We start from the raw sequence: 25,555 nt of genomic DNA, 5'->3' as shown, positions 1-25,555 counted from the left end.
ATGAGCTTTGGATTTTGATGATGATCCATATTTTGGTAGAGGAAAAGATGATTGTGATGGCACTGGTGATCCACATGTCAACCTTGTATGACCACTTTCCTTGCACCGACTATATGTCGATCTCTTCTTCTCTTCACCCTTAGACGGTATACGATCGTGACTTTTTGGGTCGGCCAGGTAGCCTTCTGTCCATGGCTGGTGGCAAAATTGTTTGTAAGTCATCTGGTATGTCCCACTCAGAAGGATGTGGAATAGGGGTAGACAATCTCGGCATAAGTCTGTCGATATACTTCTGTAGTGTAGCAATCCATAGCGTATGTGCTTGAATCATCTTGGTTTAGATGAAGAGCAACTTTTATAACATGGCCACATGGATAACCAGATGTTTGCCATTTCATACAACTACACGTCCTTGCATTTAGATCGACAAGCTCATTTAAGTTATTATCCAGTACTTCAAACAAAGTGTTTGAACATGGTTCAACTCTCCATGACGTTGACTTCACAACACGTTTCGTTATCTTTTTTTCAGTCCATGGTGTAACACGATGTTCCAATGTTCCTGTAAATTTAAATAATAATACTTAGTAAAATATATGATACGTTACGAATTCAAAGAAATAATACCTGCATGGTTTCTTTTCTTGTAGTACCACTATTGAATAGAGGCTCGAAAAAACTCCATTAACATAGTAATGGGTAATTTCCGAGAATGACAACTTAGAGCATTGATTGATTCTGCACTATTAGACGTCATGAAACCATATCTTGCTCCAAGTTGATGTACTCTTGACCATCTTTCAAACCCGACATCTTCTAGTGTTTGAGCACACTGAGGCAAAACACGTCTTAAACAGTTTATATGCTTATTGAAATCCACTTCCCGATAAGCTTTTACAGCCTTCCAGTATGTCCATTTGTGCTTTTTTATACCAGCAGACATTGATTTTAGATTTCTATACAAATGAACACCACAAAGTCCATGAAAAGCATCTGGGAAACACCTTCTAACAGCGTTGTCATTTGAGTTTGCCCTATCGGATATGATTGTCAGATTGCTAATAGGACCTATGCAATCCCTAAGATGCCCCATAAACCATGTCCATGAATCATAGGTTTCAGATTTGCCAACCCCGTAAGCTATTGGCAATATCCCATTGTTAGCATCCATGGCTACTGCTAATAAGTTTACTCCAAGGTATCGACCTTTCAAATGTGCTCCGTCAACTATAATAACTGGGCGCATGCAAGTAATAAACGAACGAATCTACAAAATAATATACACAAGAAATATAATCATTTAAATGTGAAATGCATGTAACTAACAGAAATGAGTCAACAGAATTATATTGATTTACTAACCGCAGCACCAATGGCGATAAACAGCAACTCAAAGTGTCCATCTCTATCTGTTTTGATATGAGTTACCGACCCAGGATTTTTCAGCTTTAAATTGTAACAATAAGCCGGCAGTTGGGCAAACGATGCTTCTGGCGACCCCCTCAACAATTCCAAGGCATAACATTTGGCTCTCCAAGCTTGAGATATGATATACTAATCTTGAACCGAGCATTCATGTCAGTCATATTTCATGTCCCCGATATACCCTGCCATTCAAAAACATTAACTCAGCCAGAAACCACCCAACACCTTTTTGTTTGCCTGTCTATGGTGAGGAAAAACTTGGGTTCTTGAACATGTATGTTTATCAATAAAAGTCCTAACTTGAAACATTTCGCAATCTTTTATCCTCTTTGCAATCATACACCACGTACAGTTTTTGTCAATCATACACCTTGTTTCGAAACGATCTTTGCTTGATTTGTTAACTTTTAGTTGATAGCCATCTTCCACACATTTCGTATACAAAGCTATCTTCAAGTCTTCCTTTGTATCAAAACAATCATCTTTCTTGATACGAATAACTTTTGTGTAACAATCAACTGCTTTCTTTACCAACTCTTCTTCCGGTATCTGAAGTAATTCTGGCATATTCCAGTTATACTCTCGTGGCATTTTCTTTTCTTCGGGAACTTTTTCTTCTTCTTTTTCTTCTTCTTTTTCTTCTTCAGGATTATGTGAATTACAGAATGGATGTTCAACATGTTCATTCACAGCCTCCACTTTCTCCTCATTATCATCAATAACATCTTCCTCGGCAACGGTTGTTTCATCATCAAAATTCGGGTATTGACCAATATCAAAATCATTACACGCAGGGTCTGTTTCTTCTTCTGAAACATCATCAAAATCCGAGTATTGACCAATATCAAAGTCCGGGTATTGACCAAGATCATATTTCGAATACTGACTAGTACTCACAATTTTTTCTCTTGGCTCATCATCGTCTAATTGGTCAATACGAAAACCGGAATTTGGTGCTGAAAGTTGATTGGGATTTGGATTAGAGAAAGGTTGTGGGTTTTGAGAAAAACTTAGTTGATTACTATCCGCTACTGACCCAACAATACTACTTCTAGGTTCAACAACATACAATGTAACATCATCACTTGAAACACTAATGTAAGCAATGAATCGTTCAAACATCTTCATTGTCGGTTAACAAATAAACTTTATCATTCCTCTGATAAGATAGCCTAAATCCACTTAGGGGCTCTAAATTCAATTTCTTTGAAACACGTAACATTAGAGTTTCATAAGTTAACTTTTTTAATGACAGTTTTAGTTGAAGATTCATGGGTAAAGGCATATATTGTAAAACACCATGAACATTCTCCCATGACCCTCCAAAACACAAATCTATCCAAACATGATCAACATTAGATGATTTCATGGTTGTAAATTAATTTACTAAACAAACGAGCTGTGAAACTAAGACCTGTTGCCGGATGGGGAATGATGTAGGAACGGGATATAGGAACGGATGTCGCCGGAGAGAGTGATAGATGGAGATGGAATGAGTTGCGATTTAGGGATTTAGGTTATGAGTTGTTGCTTCTGCGTAGATATATACACAAAAAATTTGTGTTGCGAAACTAAAACCTATTGCGAACTTTGAAAATCGCATTGTGATTCTGTATTATCTCGTTGCGAAAGTAAGTATCGCGTTGTGATTTTCCTAATTCGCAATGCGAATAAGTAAATCGCAATGCGAATTTGGGAAATCGCAATGCGATACTGACTATCGCAACGAGATAATACAAAATCGCAACGAGATTCTGACTTTCGCAACGAGATTCTGAAAATCGCAATCATCTTCAAAATCCCAATCACAACCGGCTTCACCTTTTGGGACTGTTAACTTAGGTGATTTTTAAATGCAAACGTTGTATTATGTGTATTTTATGTGTGCACTTTTAACATTTTCAGTTAGGCATGTATTAGTAACTTGAGTTTGAACATTGCTATGAACTGTTCAGTTGTTATCACTTATTAGACATTCATTTGACTATCGCAACGGGGAAATCGCAACGCGAAAATGGCTATCGCAACGCGAAACTGGCTATCGCAATTCGAAATGAAAAATCGCAACGCGAAAATGGCTATCGCAACTAGAAAATCGCAATGCGAAAATTGCGATTTTCTCGTTGCGATTTTCATTTCGCATTGCGATTTTTATTTCGCATTGCGATTTTTATTTCGCATTGCGATTTTCTCGTTGCGATAGTCAGTTTCGTGTTGCGATAGTCTATTTTGCCTTCAACATAATGCAGATTGAAAATCAACAAATCAACTATTACATTTCAATCAATTAAACAAGCACAAATAAGAATTATGTACACATCAATTAAACAAGTCAACATTTACAAATCATCTTTTACAAATCAATTAAACAATCAAAAAATAATAATAATTCTTATTTCTTCATAAATAATTGAATCAATGAATCAACAACTTTGTGACCCCGTACATCCATTTCACGCAGCTCACTTAAGGATTAACCTGCAGAAACCAAACATTTGCTCAAACAAGACTTCCTACACATCTAAAACCTACAAACAGCAAATTATTGAATTCTAGGTACTTAACCAAACATTTTCAAACCAAAATGAGTATATATGTTAACAAAACTTGCATTTGACTTACCAATTAACAATGGACACTTTCATAAGGCGGATGCAGGTAGGCAACGTCTCGAATATATTGCTCTAGCCATATAATACCGAAACCACAAGCCTACTGCAGCTCTATCTTTATCGGTGGGAGGTAGAAATTATGTGCTTCCCGTCGTCAAACGCGCCAAGCACAAAAATACGAGAGGACCACAATCCCCTCTGGCTCCTAGCGATTGTTGTGGCGCGGTCTCGTCTCTGACAACTGTGACATTGAACTTCTTTGGCTTCTTGTGTCCAGAATGAGTCCAATAATTAATCCCATCCAAGAATTTAGCCAAATGAGAGCTCCATCCCTTGATCATATCTCTCAAATCAGACAGTGATATGTAATTTATCATGCTGTCATACACTATTATCTTCAGGGATGGGAGCTGAAGTTGGACGAGAAACCAATGACGACGTTCCAAAACAGGGATAAACACCTACAATCATAAGTAATAATTCATTTATTTGCGCACTTATTTATGAACACCTTTAAAAAATTTAAAAAATAAACACTAACCGTATCGACCTCCCACCATGCAGGATAAAGTTTAGCTTGTCTGTTGCCCAACGAAAATGATTCATCTCGTTGATTCTTCAAGTGAACTACGTGAAAAGCTGCCGGCATTATTGTATATCTCGAATTTTTTTTTATTTTTCCTAAGCTTCCTTATTATTAGTAGACGTGACACCCATGCATCGATATGTTGTTTTACAAAAAAATACATATATTAGTGAATTACATTAATTTTAAAAACAATTAATCAAAATCATATATAAGACAAATATAATACTTACCTCCCCATCGAAATAGCCACTGTCTTCAACCCCTAATAGCACACCCCACCAAGACCAATCAAGCAACAAAAACATTTCATCGTTGAGTTTGCTTATGTCAGTGTAACACCCTTGGCTCCGCTCATGTAGATAAAAATCAACTGCGGTCTTAGCCCAAAGGGTATTATCCACAATTGTTTCCGGTAGTTGTCTCCTCTCCACTTCAGATACCGGAAGGGTACTAGCCGGTAACTCATACGAGAGCCAACTCTCATCCATCATGTCCGGAACCGGTGGGGGTTTCTCAATACTTCGATATATTACCCCATATGAATTGGGCTCTGGAATGGTGGGAGGGACCTCTTCAACGATGACAGTGGCCTCTTGAACGGTGGGGGGACTCTTGAGGGAGGATAGGGGCCTCTTGAACGATTGGAGGGGACTCTTGAGGGATGACAGGTGAGTCGGGCTTCTTCTTGCAGAGTCTTCGCACCATTGGGGTGAACGGAGACGTAATAGCACGTCCACGCCGTCTGATGCGTGAACTCTGTCGTTCAAGGAAAACCCGACATAAAGCATCCACCTTATCGAGCCGCTAAAAAAATTAATACATAAATCAGTAAATAAAGAAACATGATATTAAACAAAGACAAATATGTTTCAAACTAGCATTGTATTCACCCAAGTCATTATTCTATCATAGTTCACAAAATGCTCAGATAACATTCCAGAAGTAAGCACTTATATAAACATTTAAAAGGACAACATATATAAACATTCCAGAAGAAGAATAGTTTACTTTCACAGCACGAAACTTAAAATCGCAACGCGAAAATGACTATCGCAACGCGGAGATTGCTATCGTAATGCGAAATGAAAATCGCAACGACAAAATCGCAATGCGAAATGAAAATCGCAACGACAAAATCGCAATGCGAAATGAAATCGCAACGACAAAATCGCAACGCGAAACACAAATCGCATTGCGATTTTCATTTCGCGTTGCGATTTTGTCGTTGCGATTTTCATTTTGCATTACGATTTTGTCGTTGCGATTTTCATTTCGCATTGCGATAGCCATTTCAGCGTTGCGATAGTCATTTTCGTGTTGCGAAAGTAAACTATTATTCTTCTGCAAATTGAAACTTGAATGGATTGCATTACTTCAACCAAAAGACAAAAACAAAACCAAAAACAAATACTAACAAAAACAGTTTAGCAGTATTGGCAGCAACCGAATGAATTACGAGTATGAAAAATCTTAAACTTACCTCGTTGCGTAGAGTATGAACCTCATTCTGCAACGATGCTACTATCTCACGTAGAGCGGCTACCTCACCGCGTAATGTAGACACCTCAACACGCCATGCACCATCGTCTTTGCGTAAAGTACCGACCTCCTCACGCAAGGCATTGACCTCATCACGTAACTCCCCTAACTCATCCCTTTGAGGTGGAGGTGGAGAACATGGAGATAAACGTCGTGGCATCTTTGCCGGTCGCCTATCTTGCGGTGATGGTGGAGAAGAGGCTCGATGATGTGACAGAATAGGTGATGGCTGTCGTTGTGGAGGTGTATAGTCGGGTCGATCAGATGATGGCTCTGGGTGAGGTGATAGCTCTGGGCGAGGTGATGGCTCCCGAAGTAGAGGCTGCTCATCAACTGTTCCATCAAAAAAACGCTTACTAGCTTGCCACCAATCAGTGGCAAGCTCAGCTTCCGTGGGTGTCAGCCTCTGTAGAGGAGTGTTGGCCTCCTAACAATATAAAAGCTCAAACAAAGTTAAACGTGTACTAGTAATAACTTGTTTATAAACATATGGTAGTATTTATATTAACTTACATTATTTATTGTCGTATACCGTAGTAAATCTTCCCATTGCAAGGTCCGTTTCCTCTTCCAGGAAATAGCCCTAGGAATATCATTTGAAGTTTTTATTGCATATGTCTTCATGGAGGGAAAGGCCTCAAATATCCAAATCTACAAACAATATAATAACAAACATTAGTAATTGTTAAATAATTACTTATAATTTTGGAAACATTATATAAAAATTCTTACCTTAAAGGCCCAAATAAAGCCTGTAAAAGTGTATTTGGAACCATCGCCATGCAAACTTTTTCGATCATCCAAGGCAGACGATAACTTATTCCATGTAGCTTTCCATAAATACGAGCCTCACGGAAACAGGTTCCATGCATTTAGGTCTTCTACCAATTTGATTAGATCATTTGGAATAGGTTGTCTGGCCTCTCTGCCTAAAAAACCGGCATGCAAAAGAATTAGAAGGCATACTCGGACAACGTCGACGTCATCCATCCGAGTAAAACCATCTTTCTTATTCAACAATCTTGTCAGGTCTTCTACGTGTAGATTCGGCCTCTCCAGCTCAAGAAAAACCCGGGATAGCCATGATGGGCGGGTAATGTGTCTAGTGTACCGACCTACATCATCGTGTCCGAAGCGTAGACCGGTGATTAAGCAAAACTCCTCCCGCCCAAAACACGTATACGTCGGTGGAAAATCAAACCATATCTCTTCATCACGACGTTGTATAGTCTCTGTTAGATCGCTAGTCATGGTTTGAAGAAACAGGTGTGTCAATATCGCATCTCTACCGGGATGTTGTACTTTCAGCCATGGCCCGAAGCATGTATCCTCAAACATTTTTCTTTGTGCAGGTGAAAGCTTCGACGCAATTGTTTTGGCCAGGCTGACTTTATTTCTTAAGGTCAATTGAGCCGAATAAAAGTTCTACAAAAACAATAAACATACTAAGTTAGATATACCAAAAACTACACTGTGAAGATATACCAAAAACAATAATAAACATAAAGAGTAGTAGTTTATTCTTCAAACTTAAATTTGCAACACTGTGAATTTCGTAGTTGTCTTTGTTTTTTGGTTGAAGTAATGCAATTCATTCAAGTTTCAATTTGCAGAAGAAGAATAGTTTCTGAAAATGAAAATCGCAACACGAAAATGACTATCGCAACGCGAATTTGACTATCGCAACGAGAGAATCGCAACGCGAAACTAAAATCGCGTTGCGATTTGCATTTCGCGTTGCGATTCTCGGTTGATTTAATAAGCAATCTAAGTGAAATGGTTAATCTATTATTGAAATTACCAGTAAACTTATCATCAATTTCAATATGAAAACCTAATAATGCAAAAATTTCAAAAAGAAAATAATTAAAAAAACTAACTCTCGTTGGTTGATTTGGTTGATTTTCCATTTCTGATTGTGAGGGTGGCTCTGAGAGATGGAGATAGACGGATTTCGCCGGAGATGGGGACGGATTTCGTCGGAGATGGGTGAGAGAGTGAGAGATGGAGATGGGACTGAGTTGTGATTTTAGGTTTTAGGTTATGAGTTACGATTACGGGATATACTGTGGACAGTTCAGTGTTCCAATATATTAATATTCGTGTTTGGAATTTAAAAATAAAATACTTGGCCAGGATACTAATGGCGCTTTGAAAATCGCATTGCGATTATGTATTATCGCGTTGCGAAAGTCAGTATCTCATTGCGATTTTGTATTATCGCATTGCGATAGTAAGTATCGCATTGCGATAGTAAGTATCACATTGCGATAGTCAGTATCGCATTGCGATTTTCCCAATTCGCGTTGCGATTTACTTATTCGCATTGTGAATTGGGAAAATCGCAACGATACTGTAGACCATCGCAACGCGATTTTCAACTATCGCAACGCGAAATGCAACGCGAATTTGCGATAATGGAGATCGCGTTGCGAATTAGCGATCGCATTGCGATTTTGTTGGTCATTTTGGCAAATCCGAAAAAAGTTGGTTAAAATCGTATATTATATGGGATTTTTGGTCACTGAGGTTATTTTCTCTTATAATTATACGTCGAGTAATTTAGAATTTTAAATTTTTATAAATTAAATTAGTGTGTTCATCGTTAGCGGTAGTTAAAATCATCTTAAAAACTTAATATTTCAACATTTACTTTCAAACACTTTGATTCTGATCTATATAAAAAATAAAATAAAAACTTTGCTCAAATGTTTTTCCCCTTACAGATAAACAATATCATCTTAATTAGTGTTGACAATGAATTGATCGTGCCGATTATAACAGCCGATAAAAGCGATGCATTGGACCTGAACCCCGTGGTTTGGAACAACACTGGTGCGTAAAACATGGCCACGTTGATCCCTGTAAACTGCTGGAAAACATGAATGATGGTGCCGCAGGGCACCGACGGGATGCTTTGCTTTTTGGTTAGTTCCCTGAAAGGGTGTTTGATTTTATCGGAGATTTCGGTGGCACCAACGATCTCTTCGAACTCTTTTTCGACATCATCTACGCCTCTAATTCTCTTATGAGTTTTATGACCTCTTTATTTCTTTCTCTTTCTATTAGACTCGCCGGGGTCTCCACAATTGAAAGACCCGACAAGGATGATTATGGCTGGCACGGCGGCGACGCCCAATGAAATACGCCAACCGTAGGGTTTTTTGTTCGATGTGAAATAGTTAACCAAGTTAGCTATCAGGATGCCGACAGTGATAAGCAACTGAAAGCAAACATTGAGTCCTCCTCCATATTTCGCCGGTGCAATTTCTGTAATGATCAGTGGGACTACCTGGTTTCCACAGCCTACACCGGCACCAAGGAATAGCCTTCCGAGGATTAACATACCGAGTTTGTTGGCCGTAACGTTGAGAACAGCTCCAACGAAGAAGAAGATAGAGGCAGCTTGCATGGTTGGTTTTCGACCAAATTTCTTGCTCATAAAGGAGGTTGCACACATGGATGGACCGAGGGGATCGGGTGAGTGTAGTCTCTCTGAAATTTTAAAATTACATTATTTTTTAGATTTTTCTATGTTTTTTAAGCAGAGGGACGACGTGAAGAGCTGAAGATATTCGTCGACGAATTTGCAGTAGTTGTTTTCATGGGCGTGGTGCTTTTTAATGTATACATTGGGGAAGAACTTCATCAGGAATTCGTTCATCCCTACCACTCCTGTACACATATATAGCAAAATAGTTAGATTTTGTGGCGTTTAATAAAGGATCTATCTTCCACAATTCGTGACGTTAATAACATAATTTTCATATTATAACATCATTGTCAGAAAATAATATGATCTTAAATCTGTAGTAAAATTCATAGTATAAATATATATATATATCATAAAACGAGTTTAAAAGTCCAAATCCAATAAAATAATAACCCAAATTCCCTTTTAAATATACAAAAATAAAATAATGGAATAATAGGTAAAAAAAATCTAAAATAGTCCATACAATATTAAAATGAAAATGTGTGACTAGTCGATCATCTAAATATCAGTCGTATCTAAAAGTCAAAAGGACCTAAAAAGACAAACTAAAAGAGTGAGTTATAAAGTCCAATGTGTCCTCTAAAGCAAAACAAAAATATCTTAATGATGCAATATAAAATCAAACAACAGTAAAGATATAACATGAAATTTACACAACTTTACCTTTTGTAACGGATAATTGGATGGGTCAGAAGAGTATCCCAATCACAAACAGAAGTCAGAACGGGGATTTAGCCCTCCGAAGAGGATCCTAAACAAATTAGGACGTGAATATAATCACATACAGAAACAGGATCGTGAATATAATCTAATGCAGAAACATGATGAGATATAATCCCATGTATTAGGACATGGATATAATCCAATGCAGAATCAGAATGAAAATATAATTTCATACAGAATCAGGACATGAATATAATCCAATGCAGAATGACATATATGCATCATTATTCAAATTTGCTCTCAAATTTAGTTCAATTCCGAACTATACTTCCCCTTAGGTGGTACAACAAATAACTTTTCCAAGAATACATTCGAAAAATCTCTCACAGTATGAATCTGTTCAATTTCAATAATAGACTTCCTCGAATCCAGAATATAAGCAAAGTACGCTACGACACCTTTTCAAATCATTTTCAGAAAATAACACCAAAAAGTGTGTCTAAAAGTCACATTTTATTTAACATAATTAAGACTTTAAGCAATAAATAATGTAAAACAAGATTTTTGGGTTAGATTGGCAAAACGGACTGCAGAAACATGTCATAGTCAACAGTTAACGGTCACTAATCCAGTTCAATTAGCAATTCTCTCAGATCGATTCAGAGGTTAGATCAACTCAGGGCCACCAGAAAATATTTTAGAATACGTGAATCACTTACAAACGTCAGTTTCTCGAAAAGATTGACGGAGATGAGATTTTAGCGAAACTCGAATATTTAACCCTTCTCCGATTACAAATGACAACAGCGGACGACGAACCAATAACACCAAATAAACGGGATCGACGAGAACACAATGCTGCCAGAGGTGTAAAACACAACAACACAATTAGCGACAAATAGAAGAAAAAAACCAAATCAAAAGATGGTTGGGAGAGAGAGTACATGATAGAGAGAATGGCGGGGAATCACACGTACCAGGGAAAAAGAGTGAAAAAGAAAAGGATAGGGTTTTAAAATAACGTATGAGCAAATTACGTTATAAATCCTCACACTTTCTAGAGTTTCCAAATTTGTACCAAAATCTTAAAACACCTTAATTCAGTCCTTGTAATTTGGAATGTGACATTAACATTTAAAAATCTATATTATTAGTATTTTATAAAGAATTATCCTAATTATCGCCTGCTCTTAAATTTTAAATTTTCATGGGATAATCTTAACAAAATTTATAAAATAAACATTTCACGATGGCTATAGGTGTATACATGGATTATACATACTGATAAATCATTATCCATATCGATAAATATTAGGCAATTCATAGTCTGGTCTATAAAATAAACATTTAATATATCCTCAAACAAAAGTATTTGATTTAATTCAAAATATAAACGTGGATGGTTGAAATCAACTGTCATAAATGAGGAGACTTTTACGAGAAAAAATATGTTATATTTGAATGTCTTAATCTCAATCATTGAACTTAATTAATCTTTTTGTACCGTTTTGGCATACCAGTATATTTGAACGTAATTAGTGTTTGTCCTTTAACGTTTTGTGTTCAAGAGTTTCTTCTCGCACTCTATAGCAAAAACATATTTTTAGTGGTGTTTTTATAATCCTATAATGGCGTTTTTAAACGAATAAATTAAATCTCTTTGTAACGTCATGTGAACTATCACATTAGTACCTCAGACTATCAATTACCGTAGACCTAGATTCATCCTAAAAGATATGTAGGTCTTGTTTTATTTTTTATAATGAGGTTCCTACAATGTTTTATAATAAGGTGAAATTGTAACATATTAAAATTTAAGAAGATTGAATCTAAGATGAACATAAATAAGATTTTTTTTGTCCGATAAACACCATAAATTTACTGATATTTTTAGAAAGAAATTATTACAATTGAATTCTTGAGACAATAAAGAAAAAAATAGAAGCTTATACTTTTTAAATTTTGTCAAAGGAAAATAATTATTTCTAGGTTAACAGATTATTTTTTAAAGTATAGACCTCGAAACTTTGAGGCTTTGTGACGCATCACATGCTACACTTGTCAATGGACGGACCTGCGTGGACCTTTACATTAGCATCGTAAACTATTACATCAGTACTATAACGGTCAATAACGACTATGGATTTAAGGGCTTAATTGAGAGTGAAAAAATTCAGAGATAACTAATTTATTTTAAAGTTCGAGAACCTTAGAAAACCATTAAATCTTTTTTTTTCTTTTCATTTCATCAAATAGTACAAAATACTTCTACAATATTAAATTTTCCTGGTACATTTAGTGTTCTTATACATATGTCCGACTATGTATTGAATACATGTGTCATGTATGAAAATTTCAATGACGGATTGTAGGCTTAAAACAAAACTGAAACAACTATTTCAAGCTCTACAGTAGTTGAGCATTGTCACAGTGGAGAAACCTCCTAGATGTTTCTTAGGTAAAAAAAATGAAGAAATTTATTTCCTCTCAACTGTAACATTCAATTTATGATGCAATGGAACTAGAACATTAACTTATCTTCAAGGTAACTGGAACAATTGGGGTTTTCTTTTTTACTATTTAGTTGCAGTTCTAGTTTAAACGTATATCCTACTTTTGTCTATATGTTCAAGATTTACAGTATATATCTGCTTACATTAATTCATGGAAGAGTTTCAGCTTTTCTATATGCTGAAAGTTACTCTAAACTGTTTCTGTCCCCGAACTGATGGTTTTTAGATGTGCCAATATTGTGTATATTGCCTCATTTTGCCACTTCGTTACTATCATTTTCCATGGTGTTGACAGCCTTGAATTCAGATTCTTCCGGTTTAGATGCTTCTATGGCGGTCGTATGGTCTACCAGCATGCTTTTTGCAGTAGTATCTACACCTGAGATGCTTTGACCAATGGCCTTGGGATTATCCTCCTTTGATTCCAGTGCACCTGAAACACTTTCTTGACTACTCAAATTTTGTGCATCTCCACTATTTTTAATGTCCTTCAAGCTGATACTTTCTCCTTTTGAAGTAGGTAGCCCAACACTGGAATTGGCTTTGGCTAATGTTCTGGATTCATGTTCTGTATCTTTAACAGATCCTGCACTAGTTGCCCCACTGATATTTGATGGTTTCATGATAGCCTTTTGGCTGCTGGATATTTGGGGCTCACCTTCTCCATCAAGAACATGGGTCAAGCACTCGTTGTTGGCCATCTTATCAGTTAAGGACTCAATTACATTGCAGATTAGATCAACTTTTGCTGCAGACTTCATTAGAAAGGTTTCAACTCAATGTCAGTAAAGAATGAATAACTAATATAACTTTCTGATCAATAAGTAGAGTAATAATTGGGAACAGACAAAATTTTGGTGGTTTTGATATAGTTTAACTGGAAACATGCTGCATTAGTTTACAGCATAGCTAGTTGATATAAGATTTTCATCTATTACGAATTAAAAGGGGGACATTCCATGAAACATAAAGGAGAAACAATGACGTGATATAGAAGTTACTAAAACATAAAATCAAAGGATACTGTATTGTTGTTGCAATTTAGTGCTAAGATTAAGAAGTGGGATTACCTTTTCTGTCTCCATAGTGTTAGGATCAGCTGACTTGGCATTTCCTTCATTTGATTTTGATGGATCAGTTCCAGAGTTATGTTCAGTCAATTTTTCTGATCCTCCAAGACGCTCGATAAAATCAGGATTACTTTCACCATATGGTTTTAATGCTTCTTTCGCATCCATTGAATTCGTCGAAGTTTTAGATTCATCTTTACTGGATTTTATAGAAGAATCTTCCTTTCCATGAGTGCCTTCTAGGACAAGTTCATTCATGTTATGGACAGGGCTACCAATAGGACTCTCCTTTGTTGTGCTAGACGAACCCTGTTATGCGAGTCAAAACATGCTAAAACTGTACTTTAAGACTACTAAATACACATCCATACAAGTGTAAGGTGCAGAGAATGGAGGTGTAGGAACAAAAGAAAATGGAAAAAGTATTTATTTCCAGATGTGAATTCATAAACTTCAAACGTTAAACATGATTTCATGAACAGTGAAATGCATTAAAAATATGGAAATCAGTTATTGATACTCTCATACAGACCTCTGATGTTCCAGGATTGCAATTACTGGACGAGTCATCTAGTGAATTCTCAACCAAATGCTGTGAAATTGGGAGCATGTTAAAAGTTGAGCTCTCCTGTGGTTGGTTGCTTGCTGAATTGTACCTCTCTATGTCTTCCATAACAGATTGTGGCCGACCGTTTTGTCTTTGTTGCTCCACATTTGATATGGGTATTCTCTGTACCGGGATGTTTTGTGGTAACACAGACTTTGGCGACACATACGAGCTGAGATGAGTTTGTTCAATCGCCAATCTGTGAGTTAGATCCATTGCAATAGAACTTTCTAATCTTTGTTCCACTCCAGAAACATTATCCTCAACAATATCTTGATTAACTATGCTTTGAACAGAATTAGGTGCATCCCCATTATTATACTCGGTTAAGTTTAGTGTATCTTGTCCAATATTCTTTGAAGGTTGGTCTCTACTTTGAACTGCATTTGGTGTGTCTGCAGTGTCATTATTAGTTAAGTTATGAGTATCTTCTTCAACATATTTCGACTGTTGGCTTTCCTCCATCTTCTTTTGAGAGTCTATAGTTCTTGTAGACTCATGAGATGTTTCTATATTGCAGTGCTTGTACTTGCAGGAATCTAAATTGATTGCCTCATCTGGTTTTCTCATCTCTCCTAAAGCTGCCGGTTCGATGAATGCTTGGGCTCCATCGTCTCTGGTTTCAGATGACTTCAATTCTAAAGTGTTAGCATTTCCTTGAGTTATCGGCTTCACATTACAAACGATGTTCAATTCTTCTATAGGCTTCTGCTGTTGAATAGTTACAGTAGGTTAGTTTAACACCATTTTCCTGATATTCAGAAATCAGCAGCAAATAAAGGTAAAACAAATGTCCTAACTTCCACAAAAGGAGGTAATAAAGTTGCAAACACAGAAGTAAGCCTAAATAAGAACTGGATATGAGGAAAAACTTGATCTCATTTCATTTCAATGCTAAAAGTTATGTTTGCTTTTATTTCTCCAAAATGAAATAACTGACAGACCACAGGCTAAATTGTTAATCAATCCTAAAGTTTTGTGTTTGCTTTATTTTACTATTTAGATTACTTAGATTAGACTCTGAGACGAGTACCTGACACAAGTATATATATCCGACAATAGTATACTCATATATTTGGAGGATCATATTCCAATATCAATGTGTTGCAAACAAGTTTCAAAGAATACATTTACTTTAGGAAAAATAAAGAGTTTGGGAAATATAGTTTACATTCTCAATACCTCAGAACAGTAGTGAAATAACTAACTGACCTCTGGCTGCTGGAAACAAGGCTCAGGAGGTGAACGAACCAACGACTTCTCTGTTAACTGCATGGTTTTTCTCTGATCTTCAGGTGATATATTTTCTGAAACATTGGGAGTCGCATCTTCATGAGTTTCACGGTTAATATTTGCTGGATAGGATGCACCGTCTTCAGTTGTATCTAACCTTGAAGATAGTGAACTTGTGTCATTCAAAATTTGTGTGGCTTCCTGTTCAGATGGAAAGATTGATGCAGTTGGCTCCTCAGGTTTCTTGTCTAAACCAGAAAGCTTTACTTCAACAGAATCCTCTTCAATAATATCATCCAATTCTCTCAGTTTTTCTTGATTTGCCTCTCTTGTTAAGTTAAAGGAACCTGACCACAATTCTTCATTGTCAGAATTGATATCCCTTTCAACATCTCCATCATATGTAACATCACCTTCAACAGGTGAACCTGTTCCATCGGTTGATAAGGTAGTTGAACCAACTTCTGAGACTTCAACTTGCAAATCAGAAGCTATGGAACAGTTTCGAGTATGACTTTGTCGCCTAAATGTATTGTAAAACAAATTAAATTCAGTCCTGCGTGGAGATGGGCTGGGATCAAATGGAAGTTTGCTAAAATTTCTCCCCTTGGGAGGAATCGAAAGATTAAGAGCCTTTCGGACTTGATTGGCACATAGAGTCAGAGGTTTAGTCGTTTGATCTAAGCCTGATGCAGAGTCATCAGATGAAGATGGTGAGGAGCATGAATCATTGTTTTTTGTTGAATCTATATCCATTCTTATTTCACTTCCACTCAAAACATGAGGGTTTTCATTGTTTTCTGCTATTTCAGTCTTATCATTAGCAGCTTCTGTAATCTTTTCATTTTTCTCTCCCGACGAGTTCATTTCCTCATTGTGATTGGACTCTTCTATCTCAATAACATCAATTTCACTTCCAAAAGCAATGGAATTCTGCCGAAGCGGACCTCCATCATCTGAGAAAAGGGTAAGTGTTAAATAATTCCGTTAGGAAATAACACACTACAAAAAGAAAGAATTTTTTTCCTACACATAATTAGCAGTAGACTGCACAATCAAATTATTGTCCTAAACATGTTCTTCCCCTTTAGGTAGTTTAAAATCTTTAAGTTCCATTTTTTAGCACAGTTTTAGGCAGAGCCTTCAGGAAATTCGTTCTTTTCATTGATATCCACAAAATTTTATAAGACTTCCAATATGGATAAGTGTAGCAAGAAACTATGGATATCAAGGACCTTTTAACAATATAAAAAATGGAGATGGACAATGGAGAAAAATGCTGAATTTTTTAATGTTTTGCTTACCTGGTGACCTTCTGAATCTATCGACTGCAGGACCTCCTACAAGCCTATTTTCTGCACCATAGTAGGGATTAAACTGATCATTGGGATCTGGAGTGGTATCGAATGTAAACAACGGTCCATGACAGAAGCTCTCATGCCTGCAGAAAAGCATTTCCTTTTGGTTGGCTGGAATGAATTCTTTTAGAAAACTATCAGCCGTGAGATTTGGTTTTTCTTCAAATGGGTCATAAGGTAGGTCAAATGGATTCTGTGTAGGCTGCAAGACGGAAGGGGCAGAACCAGGCATTTGTAACCCTTCATCATTGGCATTATTTGAAGCACCGAGAATGTTGTTTTTAACTATTAGAATTGGAGCAATTTGACTATGGGGAACAATGCCCTTGTCCATCAGGCTTTTCTCAATTGCCATTTTGAACATCTTTCTTGCTCTACGTTTAGCCATTAAACTTTCCAACCTTTGGTGTCTTTCTGACCCAAGATCCATTAAATTCTTCTCATCTTCCTTCGTCCATTCAACCATCTTATTCCTATCTTCCTGCACCTCTACGTCCTCAGCATTTCTCCTTTCTTCCGATCTTCCTACATCAAATACACCACCAGTCCCACCCCGACCACCATTGCTAAGACTTTTTCCTGAGTGGCCTCCGAAGCTATCACCCAACACGCTACGAGGTTCCGACGTCTCATTATCAAAGAGCGAATTCCCCTCATTCAGTGCTTGATCATTTCGAGTCTCATTCTGGGAAGAACTCCCTCCAAGTTCCATATTAGAGCTTCCATTCACATCTAAGGCCAACTTCGAATCTTCTTCCAACAAACTGGATTTACCGGGCTGAATATCATATATACCTCTCGAAAAAAGCACGTGTGGACTATCGTCTCTATCCCATTCTAGGACTTCCTTTCGAGCATTTCTTCGAACACTTTTCTGGTGTCGTAACGAAGGGACCTTGAGTTTATTTACGTCGGGAGATCGTTTCTCCTCGTTTGATCTGTCTACATAAGCAGATGATCTCTCCTCACTGTCTTTTTTCTCAACCATTTGGACTTCAGGATGTTTGGTTTTCCAATAAAATCGGACGTAAATCGCAGTGCAGATAATAATCGGGGAAAAGTAAATCAAAATGGGGAAAAAAGTAGGAAAATACGTGTACACGAAGAAAGCACAGATAACAAAACCTGACAGAAATGGATATTTTCTTACAAATTTATAACTACAACTTCCAGAAAATCGAATGATTTTGCAGACAAAAAGTCCAATACCTTTTGCACCAAAACCCATTTCTTTTCTATTTTCCTAAATTTTTAGAAATCAAACCAATAAAATGAACAACATAACCGGGCATAAATAATCAAATATAAGTGTCTATAACCCCACCCGAACTTGAAGAATTTCGGCTCAAACTTGAATCTCCAACATAATTAAAATAACGATAAAAAAGATATTTTCCTTATTTTTTGTGTTGAGGAGAAAAACAAAGCAAAATTGTAGAAGAGAGGTGAGGAGTGATTTTGGGTTTCTAATCCTCCATTTTAGAACTCCCTTTGCCGTTTTCATTTCTCCGCTTCCCTTGATTTATGGAATATATACAGAGCAAAATAGAAAACCGGTACATGTAAGGGAATATGGTAGTTAATATTGCTGTCTAATTTAGCCATATGACATTGGATTTCTACACAACTATTCAATGCCACCTGTACTTGTGTCCTAATTTTAATCTTCATCTTAAAATAATATCATCAAATGAGTATGTGTTGGTCAATATTCTTTTATATGTAGTTTTGTTGTATGGTAGCCTAATATAAGGTTAAGGAAATACACTGTCAGAAATGTTAATATTTTTTTCAATATTTTCGATAGAGCGCTAATTAAAATGTTATTTTTTTTACCGGAAACACTAATTTCGCCACTTAAAATGAATATTTTTGATATTAACATTTTCGGTAGAAAAAAATAACATTTTAGGTAGCACCTGATATTAATATTTCTTATAGAAAAAATAACATTTTAGGTACCGTTCTACAAAAAATATTTAAAAAATAGTAACATTCCCGGTAATACCTTTCCTTAACCTTATATTAGGTTGTCAACATCCCTTATTTTATATGTCAGGTCCATTTGAAACCATTTGAAATAATATCCAACCTTTAATAGTAAAATTGAATTTTGTTATTATGTTAAGATAGTTGTTCATCTAATAATGCATTTCTTGTTATTCTCTATGCAAATTGTGGATATTTATATATATATATATACCTTCTTAAATAATAAATTTAAAATATTTCATAGTTTCAATTGATTCGTTTATAATATATAGTTGAGAATATATAAAACATTCTTGTACACTTGATTTCAAGTTATAGACTCGTGAACATATAATACGAGCATAATGTTAGAACTAAAATCATAATAAATATGAAAATTAATTCAGATCTAATTATGTCAAATTATTAAGTATAAAATACTAGAATGCGGAAGCGTATCTATATTAATTGATAGATTGAAATACTTGAATCTTTCTTTGGTTGTGATCGTCCAAGAAGATAGAGTTCTCTTGAGTATAAATTCTTGGATGGAGATGAGAGTAAATACGAGATTGTGTATTTTTTTGGGACCATAACCCCTTTATATAGCTGATTTAAGAATCAGTTATTGTATGTACTTATAACTCTGCCCCTTATCGAATTATAAATATAACTTTAATAATATCTACACTTTTATTTCTATGATACTTCTAATTGGTTGTATACGCTTCATTGTATACGCTTTCCTTTTATTCAGAAATTGAGAAAGTTGAAGGTGAAAAGCTTCAAGAATGGTTGAAATTGGTCGCTGCGCCTGAGGAACTAACAGCCTTCATCAGAGGCAGGCAAGAATATAATGCTCATTTAGTGTCAACTGCAGCTTTCTTCAGGTCTTGAACCACGTCAATGATCATATGACCCTCCTGGGGTTACCATCAGTGGGCTCCCTTGACAAATTTTTGTATATCTCAAACAAGGTGAATTTTGGCTTTTTTATTGTTAACGGTATCAAGTTTATTCATTGCTTTTATTCTCACAACACTTACCAGAAGGAAACATAGTGAAAGAGGCTGAAGATCAATTTCCTGAAGATTGCTTTCAAGCTTGTGTCCCCCATCCTTGGACATGGTGTGGATATCCAGGTTGGTCTCCAGTGTATGTTGTGTTGTATATTATCTATGTTAAATTCGAGTTCAAATTTAAATTCTCTATAATATACCTAACAACAAATATTAGTCGTTGAAAGGACATTTGCTTTCAACAATTTAAAGTCGGGTGAATCGATAACGTTATTTATTGTAATATAGATTTAAACTGAAATTAGGCAAGTCTTGGTTTCATCTATTAACTCAGTCTATTTTACCTTTTTAAAGTGCATAGATATGTAATATGTTTATTACAAAAATTTTACCTGTGCCATAAAAAAATAAATTATAAATATTTAAATTGGAATATATTTTTTTGGAAAATTTTAAGTTAGAACTAATAGGATATTAATTATTATGACAATTTTGTCTATAAATCAATATATCATATGTATTAAATAATTATTTATATTATAATAAATTTATAAAACAGAATAATTTAATAAATTACTATTATTATTTATCAACAATTTAATTTAATTAAAATGAAAAATCAAATCGAACTAAATAATTTTATTCAACAGTTCGAGAATGAAAACGACATCTTTTATCTTATTTATTTTTTTACTATTTTTTTTTTTGAAGAAATCTATTTACCTGTTTTAAAGTCGGTAAAACCAGCAGCTTGAGCCACTAAGTTGAGCTTTCTGATCAAAGATTTCAGAATCCTTGAAATTGGCGAGCCAATCTGCTATTAGGGTTCGTTTGCAGGAATCAAATTTCAAAATAAAAAACCTCTGGTCAATGGCAAGCGAGCATAATAAAATCTATCACGAAAGGCAAAGATTACAATTTTGCCTCTTGCATTCGCTTAACAATCTCTTTCAGGTACCTTCCCCCTTTTTCTTTCCTAGTATTGGCAATGGGTTTTCATTAATAATTCGTATCTTTTGTTACAATTCAGCAAAAGGATGCCTTTACTCGTGCAAGTTTGGATTCAGTAGCCGAAAGACTCGTTCTTGGTGACCCAGGAAAGGAAAGTTGGACACCCTTTTCTTTAGTCTTCAAGCCTCACCACAATTCACTTACTGGAAACTATGATATAAATGTTTTAATTGCTGCACTAGAAGGGAGAGGGAAGACTGTGATTTGGCATGATGGTCGAAACGGGGCATCAAGTATCGATCTCGACGATGGATTATTGATGGGAATTGTGGTCAATGTTCCTGTTAAACGATATGCTGGGCTTTGGAAAAGTAGGTATTGGATTGCTGTAAGAAGGATTGATGGAGTTTGGTACAACTTGGATAGTGATCTTCTGGCACCTCAGTGTCTTGAGGATTGTGGAGAAGTTAGGGAATTCTTGGATTTTATCGTCAGTCATGATGGGCAGGTTTTGCTTGTCAAAAATGAGAATAGACAATGAGTTTCTACATTATTTGGAAATTTGAATATTGAATATCTATGTATTATTTTTGTACTGTTGAAAGATTAAGATACGGTTTACTGAAGAATTGAGATTATAGACTTGTTTATGCTTTTTTGGCTAAACATCAGTTGGAATTTGACCAATTGACTGCGTTTAAGCTTTCAGTTTGCTAGTTTCTCTGAAGGTGGCTTATACATGGTTGTTTGGTTCTCTGGTAATTGTCACATAGTGCTTCAAATCTGAAAGGTTTTTTTTCCAATGAACAATCTTTTTTACCAATTGAAATAGGAAAGAGTAGCTAGATCTGCTTAGCACACAGGAAAGGAAAAGAAAATGAAAAAAGGGATATGCCTAGAGAACATGGTAATAGATGTTTTAACTCTAGTTAGTGTTTTGATTTTTGGTTAGCCTATGATCGCCATCACATGAACTTTCAGCCTGTGTCACCTTTCCTCTATCACATCATTTGAGATCTGGGTTTTATGTGTCCTCAAGTAAAGATCTACTGGTATCTGGTAGTTGCTGCAGTAACTTTTCGGCCCTGGGTTGAGTGGTTAGGAAACCTTTTCTTCTTCTTATTTTTTTTTTTTAGTTTTGGACTGTGGATTTCAGGATTTGAACTACAAAGTTCAAAGTTACTAGATATTACAATGAACCAGCCTGGTTTGTTCATCTCTAAAACCTCATAAAATCTTCTTATTCATGCATCAAGTTAACCAAGAATTGCAGGCATATCTTGGCTTCGAGTTTTGCCTTTAAGTTCATCAGCAACAAATACACTACTTATTCTTTACAAATAATCCAACACCTTTATAATCGAATAGGTTTGCCGACATTCGATATACGAGTGGACCGGAACTCATGAATGCACTTTGCTTGTAGTGGAGATTTGCCTTAATCAGATACCTCTGACCTCCAAACTACGTGTATCTAGTGAAATGTGTAAAAATGGAAACAGGGTAGGAAGAATCTACGTGAATCCAGCTGTCGGCAAAGAATATATCCATTAGTTAGGCCGTCGTGTTAGGTCCCTTGTCTTGAACTCAATCTGGCTTAAAAATCCTTCAACATAATGAAAGCTTTTGCATCCATTTTCTGCACTGATAAAACAAAATCCTCTTCTACTTCATCAGTGTACTGTGATTTTGGATTTTCGGACACGTAAAACACTATCTACAATTAACTGCAGAAGTGGATTTAAAGTTTGAAACTTTCAGCTATATAGATTTATCAAAAAAGTCATGTCACCTTAAACTTCTTTTACTAAAGGGAAGAACAGAAGAAGGGTCTCTTAAAAAAACAAAGAATATCCAATTAAAATAAACCCACCTCCTTTTCTCTGTGTGAAACATCCCTTTTAGAGATTCGGATTCCAAACGAAAAAGGGCAGTAAATCAAAGAAAACTGAAAGGAGGCTACCTTACCCTAACTTTTCTTTGTTAATTTTTTTTTACCGAATTTAACCACCAACGTTAATAAAATTGACATAATTATATATTTAGTCTTTAATATTTACACATTCTATCAATTTAGTCAATATTTTAATTTATTTAAATAAATTTAATCTTCCAATTCAAATGTGTCACATGTAACTATATGTGTAGAGAGAAAAATTTAAGAATAGAAAGTGATGTTAGAAATTCAAGTCAATAACCCCTTGGCTATGCCTTTTCCACTAGGCTAGGCCATCCAATTGTCTTGTAATTGCACAATGTTGTATATGTTGTGCTTTATATTATTTCACACACACATATATTAAATTATTAAAATAAATCTAATAAATAAATTATATTTCATATATATATATATATATATATATATATTAAATTATAGTTAATGTAAGACTTAAAAATAAAATTGACTTTAATATTTTTATTTAATTTTTACAATTATTTTAGAATAACAATATATAAATTATATTAAAAATAAAATTATATTAAAATTATTTATAGAATTCAAATAAAAAAATAGAAATAATTTAACTTAAATATTAAAAATATTAAAATCATTTTAAATTAAATTAAATTATTTACAGAAAATGAGTTTCATATAATTTAATTTTTAAATTAAATTATTTTTATTTTGTGATTTGTATTCTCTAAATAATTTTAAAATAATTTTATTTTTTAATATAATTTATATATTATTATTTTAAAATAATTGTAAAAAATAAAATAAAATATTAAACTCAGTTTTATTTTTAAATCTTATATTAACTATAATTTAATATATATATATATATATATATATGAAATATAATTTATTTATTAGATTTGTTTATATATATATATATGTGTGTGTCTATATATGAAATAATATTAAACACAACATATACAACAGTGGGTAATTAAAAATCAATTGGATGGTCTAGTCTAGTAGTAAAGGTGTTCTTGATGAGCTAAGGGTCACTTGTTCGAAACTTTCTAAGCTCACTTTTTATTCTGAAATATTTCCACTTGTCACAGATAGTGACATGTGACACTTCTAGATCAGAAAATTAAATTTATTTAAATATTAAATATATAATTATATTAATTTTATTATTGATTATATCACCGTCTCTGTTAAAAATTAGTGATAAATAAATTGATTGAATCATTTAAATAATTGAGTAATATAATTAATTATTTCAAAATATCAGTAATTAAAATAATTTATGATTATAGTTCGATTATCGCCCGTAGTTTACCTTTTTTTTATCTCTAAAGATTATTGGCAAGTGCCAAACTCTTTGAACATTTTTTTAATGGATAGCATGATTTGATGTTGGTTGTAGTTTTATAGTTTATTGTCCACCCGTGTGAATATAAGAATTCCAGCCCCCCCCCCCCCTCCAAACACAGTAGACAATGATGGCAATTCGTCTTTCATTTGTAGCCTTGCATAGGGGGTGACCTTCTTTTTAGCTTTAGTCATCATGATGTAAGTGTTTTGAAAACCAGAAAAAACTATTCACGCTGATTTTTAAATTCATAGATAGATAGATAGATTTATGATGCGAAATGCCGGAGTATTTTCAGGTTGCCGTAGAGCAATGGACATGAAAGTAAGTAGATTAATGTGCTCAATGTTTTGGAGAAGATGACATATATTTGCAACCACCTGCTGGTTGCCAACGCTACTTCATAAGCTATGCTGATTGTAACATTTACCGTTTTGCTATATCTTACTCGATTCCGGTGTGAGTTTCGGATACGTGTATATATCCGACATAAATATATTCTATCATTCTAATATTTTCCTTGTATTTGAATAATAATGTCCCCATATCCCGTATATTCAAAGAAAAATAAATAATCAAAAGCAACATTCATCGATCTTGATTTATTTCTTTGTATGTCTCATGTCTTTCTTAAAATTTATGTTCGAAAATCGTAAATATTTCTTTCATTAATGTAGTCTTTAAAATTTAAATATAAAATTTTCTTTTAAAAATACAATGTGTATTAAAAAAGAGAGAGAAAAGAACGAGAACTTCAGATGGCATCTAGTTTAAGAAAAATTACAAAAGGTATTTCGGGTTTTGATTACAAAAACATCTTCACTATTAAGTGTTGGGCCATATTTATTTATAACCTTTTTCCTTAAATTTTTAATCTCTCTTTTCTTTTTATTTGTGTTTCTTTTCCCTCCATGACCTGACCTTCGTTTAGCTAACAGTCTCAGCTTTCTCTCCTAATATATTCGTCAAGCTCACCCCATTTTCCATCCACTGAGTTTATCTGCAACTCAATAACTATTACTCTTTTCTCTCAAAGTTGAGCTAATTGCAGAAGATGGCAACTCAAGGGACCAACAAAGCCGGTCAGAAAAAAGGAACCAAGAAGCCAAATGGCTCAGTTATGCAAAAGCCTAATACCACCATGGCTGCTGGGAACATAACGGTTACCAGTTGTGGCTACATGCGATGTAGAACATCGGAATTCTTTCCGTTAAGGTTTCTCAAGAACCTCGGTGGAAAAGTA

General features: G+C 34.9%; 2 protein-coding genes and 1 pseudogene across 2 annotated transcripts; 1 reads left to right on the top strand and 2 right to left on the bottom strand.

Annotated features, from left to right (window-relative positions):
- Positions 1-8,869: 8,869 nt before the first annotated feature.
- Positions 8,870-9,829, bottom strand: LOC120194273 (annotated as a pseudogene).
- Positions 9,830-13,013: 3,184 nt separating this feature from the next.
- On the bottom strand, positions 13,014-18,093 carry LOC120194271 (dentin sialophosphoprotein-like). Its single transcript, XM_039196628.1, has 5 exons — positions 17,052-18,093; positions 15,727-16,703; positions 14,440-15,225; positions 13,908-14,216; positions 13,014-13,592 (listed from the first exon to the last, which is right to left on the bottom strand). Exons 1-5 carry the CDS (start codon positions 18,091-18,093, stop codon positions 13,089-13,091), a joined length of 3,618 nt encoding a protein of 1,205 aa, XP_039052559.1. The 3' UTR covers positions 13,014-13,088.
- A 2,729-nt stretch (positions 18,094-20,822) lies between these two features.
- On the top strand, positions 20,823-21,602 carry LOC120193839 (josephin-like protein). The gene is made up of 2 exons (XM_039196269.1): positions 20,823-21,049; positions 21,126-21,602. The coding sequence occupies exons 1-2, from the start codon at positions 20,966-20,968 to the stop codon at positions 21,585-21,587; spliced, it is 546 nt and encodes a 181-aa protein (XP_039052200.1). The 5' UTR covers positions 20,823-20,965; the 3' UTR covers positions 21,588-21,602.
- The last annotated feature ends 3,953 nt before the right edge of the window (positions 21,603-25,555 follow it).

This window comes from Hibiscus syriacus, unplaced genomic scaffold (assembly GCF_006381635.1).
Source record: "Hibiscus syriacus cultivar Baekdansim isolate YM2019G1 unplaced genomic scaffold, ASM638163v2 tig00116997_pilon, whole genome shotgun sequence".
NCBI classification, from domain to species: Eukaryota; Viridiplantae; Streptophyta; class Magnoliopsida; order Malvales; family Malvaceae; genus Hibiscus; species Hibiscus syriacus.
This window is presented reverse-complemented; position numbering and strand designations above follow the sequence as displayed.